This window comes from Brassica oleracea, chromosome C9 (genome assembly GCF_000695525.1).
Source record: "Brassica oleracea var. oleracea cultivar TO1000 chromosome C9, BOL, whole genome shotgun sequence".
NCBI classification, from domain to species: Eukaryota; Viridiplantae; Streptophyta; class Magnoliopsida; order Brassicales; family Brassicaceae; genus Brassica; species Brassica oleracea.
Window position 1 is genome coordinate 24,270,872 of NC_027756.1, and position 3,819 is coordinate 24,274,690.

Sequence of the window (3,819 nt, forward strand, 5' to 3'; positions counted from 1 at the left end):
ATGAAAATATTATAATTAAATAATAAAAAATATAAATAAAAACCATAAATTTTGGCAAATGACAACTGAGTTATATTATGCTAAATTTTTTTTTCTAACAATTTATCAAATAACAAATGAGTTATGAGCAAATAATACCATATAATTTTTAAAAACATAGTCATTCTTAAATATTTTTTGAATAAATAATTATTTTTAAATTTAATCAATTGAAAATAACATCCGTACAATTGTGTGAGTCAAATTCTAGTTTTATTGATGCATGTTATATATTAGTGATGCATGTTTTAGGTAACATTTTAATGATGCACGTTTTTAAAAATCTCCTTTATTAAAATTATGCACGTAAGGATAGGATAATTCATGAGTTTTTTTTGGTCGATTAAATGACATTATGTCCAAATTTATTTAAGGATATTTCATTAAGGCAACTGAAAAAGACAAACAATAAAATAGGAAGTTTAAATTCATTTAAGCATATTTCTTTAATGTAACTGAAAAGACAAGTAATAAATTAGGCAGTTTTATTCGTTTTAGGATATTTCATAAATGCAACTGAAAAAGACAAGCAAAAAAACAAAGGAAGTTTAATTAATGAAGTAAGAACATTTTCAAATGCGTACTTCTCTTTTAATAATATAGATATACAATTAAAATTTCACCCAAAACAAACATTGAATGTTACCAATATCATTTTACCGCTAATTGTTTTTACAATTTTGTGTCAAAAAGCATCGCATTTACATCTCTATCTCATTTCTTAATCTAAAATAATTTACATCGCGTTTAAACATGAATTTCAAGCTAGAGAGTATATAACATGAATTATCATATATTTCTCTACGTCTTGTTACAAATCGAAATATAAGAAATTTGAAAACCTATTAATTTAAAAATGTACACTTGACACATGACTTCGTTCCAAACTCTTACTATAGATAGCCAGCTAAATATACCCTAGGGGCTAGGGCTAACCACATGGTCGGCACACAAACATATTCTTCATCATTTTGGTTTTACATACATACAATTATTATCCCTGTTCGAAAACGCGCTCAAGGCGGCCGATTCCGCAGCGGTGAAGCGTTTGGCGGCCTCTTACCGTCCCGATTTTGGTCTGTTCGGGACAAAACTCGGATCTATGAGAAAAATCACCAGTTCTTTCATTTTAATGTAGATTCAGTGATATTTGATGGATTTATCATTATTTGTTACAAACTAAAAGCTAAAAGAAGAAGAGAAGGAGTTAAATCAGTGAAAAAATGGCTGCCGTTCTCAGAAAAATAATAGGTCTAAAGGAAGGAGACGATTACGAAATTACGCTTTTAGCCTTCATTAAAAGGAAAAAATAATAAAAGGGACGAAAATGGCAATTTTGGTGTTTGAACTCGGGTACCTCACGAAATATAACCAATCCTATATCAACTCAGCCGATACATATCATTGTATTCTCTTTGCAAATATATTATTTATCCATTATATAAAGAAAAAGCTTAAAAACTAAGTTCCGCGTAATTCCCGAATACTCTCCAATTTTTCGGTAACTCGCTAGGCGTAGACTAACCGCCCGACTAGCGCCTAGCGTAGTTCTGAACAGGGATTATTATAACCCTAAGTTGTATTTAAATAGTCAAACTAATTCAATCTTGTAACTCATGTCATTCTTTACTCGAAAGATTCCCACATTAACCTTATAAATACCCACTTACACACTCTTGATTTCTTCACCAGTCTAAAACAATACTCCAATTTTCTTTCAAGACAAGCAAAATGGCTCTTAGAAACTCTCTTACCATCTTCCTTGCCTTTAACATCATCTTCTTCGCCCTAACCGAAGCCGCACGCTCCGGATGTCCACCATCATCTTACAAACCCAAACCTGGCCCAACCACACCTGCCATCGAGACATGCCCGAAAGATACCGTAAAGCTTGGTGTTTGTGTTAACGCGCTTAACTTGTTGAATGCGACATTAGGTGCTCCTCCGGTGAAGCCATGTTGCAGCCTCATTGACGGTTTGGTCGATCTTGAGGCTGCCGTTTGTCTTTGCACCGCGCTTAAAGCTAGCATTCTCGGTATCAACATTAACCTTCCAATCAACCTTAGCTTGCTCCTCAACGTTTGCAGCAGAAAGGCTCCACGTGGCTTCCAATGCCCTTAATTTTTAAACGTCACATATAATTATGGCTAAATCCTTAATTAATGGCCATGCATGAAATGTGATCGAACTTTAATTTGTGTTCCTTGTGTTTTTTTGTTTTGTTTTTCATGTTTTATATTTGAATTGGTGCATGGGGGTGAGTAAGATTGTCACCATCTAAGAGATGAGTTTGTATTGTAATTTATTTCATCTGTTTTGATGAATAAAAATGGTTTTCAGTGTGACGTAAGATGGTTTGTGCCGTAACCGTTTAGCAAAAAGAATTGGAATTTTTTTTATTATTTCGCTATATCTGGTCCGTGAGTATATTTGCTCATGCCCACGTGCATTTCTGATTATTAATATTTAATCTATTAATTTAGAATCATATATTTTATCTACGGTTGAAAAGTCATAGTGGTACCGGTACCATTTAATTAACCACTTAATGTGACAAATTTTATTATTTACATTAAATCTTAATAATAAATCAATTTATATTAGAAATTTAAATTTTATTTTTAGTTATAACAAAATCTGTTGAGAAAATATCTAACAAAATCCTACTAAAAGTTTTTGAATATTTTTATATAAAATAATGCATTATAATTTCGTAATTAGTAATGTTATCTTATTATAAATTAATTATAATTAAAATTTACTATAAAAAAGAAAAGAAAACTTCTATGTTATTTTATAAATTTTATAATTACAGTCTATATTATATTAAAAAATGTGCTCTATAAATTAAATATGACAAAATTATAGTAAACTGGTAGATTAACAGATTTGTTTTTAAAAAAAATGGATTCAATTAAATAATTTATCATTCATCGTCAAAAAAGGGGATAAAATTCGTAAAGTATGTAATATTTTATACAAAAAAACTAAAATTATTACCATATATTAAAATTTTATATCTACAATTATATATTATCATTTTATTTATTTTGAAACTAACAGTAATATATTACCAATAAATAGTTACATACAAAATATATAACTAGCCTTTAGTTCAAGTATTGTTTTACAAAATTTGTAAGTAGAAATTTTTCAATTTTTAATAAGTAATTAAAAGTATTTATGAGAAATCAATTTTACTTATAAATTTAATGTTTATTTATAATTATAACAAAATCTGTTGAAAAAAAAAATCTTACCAAAAAAAAATACTGAATTAATTTAGTAACAAAAAATTCAAAATCATATAATCTTCTAAACTAAAAAAGTGTGTAATTTTCTAAATGTCTCTCGACAAAGTATACAATTTGAAAAATGAATATTAAAAACTCAAAAGGATAATATTCTAATTTTACAAAAGATAAAATCGCAGATGCTAAAATATTTTTTTTTTGAAATATGAAACAAAAAACAAATTATGTTGTAAAAATCAAAAGTAATATAATACTTTGAAATCAAAATTTAATAATAAAAAAATCAGAAAAATTAATACCATAACATCCAAAAACTCATATATTGATAAAATTTACTAAAATAATATGATAGATACTACTACGTATTCAATTTACTAAAATAATACAGCTACATTATTTAAAGGGCAATTCTCCTAAAAAGACTATTTTCAAGTTTTTATCACAAAAATAGACTCTAAGGAATAAAATGACCAAAATATTTTATTTAATAGGTAAAAAGACCTTAATACCCTAGATATATAAATAC

At 27.7% G+C, this 3,819-nt stretch overlaps 1 protein-coding gene across 1 annotated transcript; it reads left to right on the forward strand.

Moving 5' to 3' along the window:
* Positions 1–1,706: 1,706 nt before the first annotated feature.
* Positions 1,707–2,389, forward strand: LOC106316863 (putative lipid-binding protein AIR1). Its single transcript, XM_013754732.1, has one exon. The coding sequence runs from the start codon at positions 1,771–1,773 to the stop codon at positions 2,158–2,160; it is 390 nt and encodes a 129-aa protein (XP_013610186.1). The 5' UTR covers positions 1,707–1,770; the 3' UTR covers positions 2,161–2,389.
* Positions 2,390–3,819: the final 1,430 nt, after the last annotated feature.

Coding starts and splice junctions, on each gene's coding strand:
- LOC106316863 (XM_013754732.1), top strand. CDS start 1,771: ATGGCTCTTAGAAACTCTCTTACCATCTTCCTTGCCTTTAACATCATC.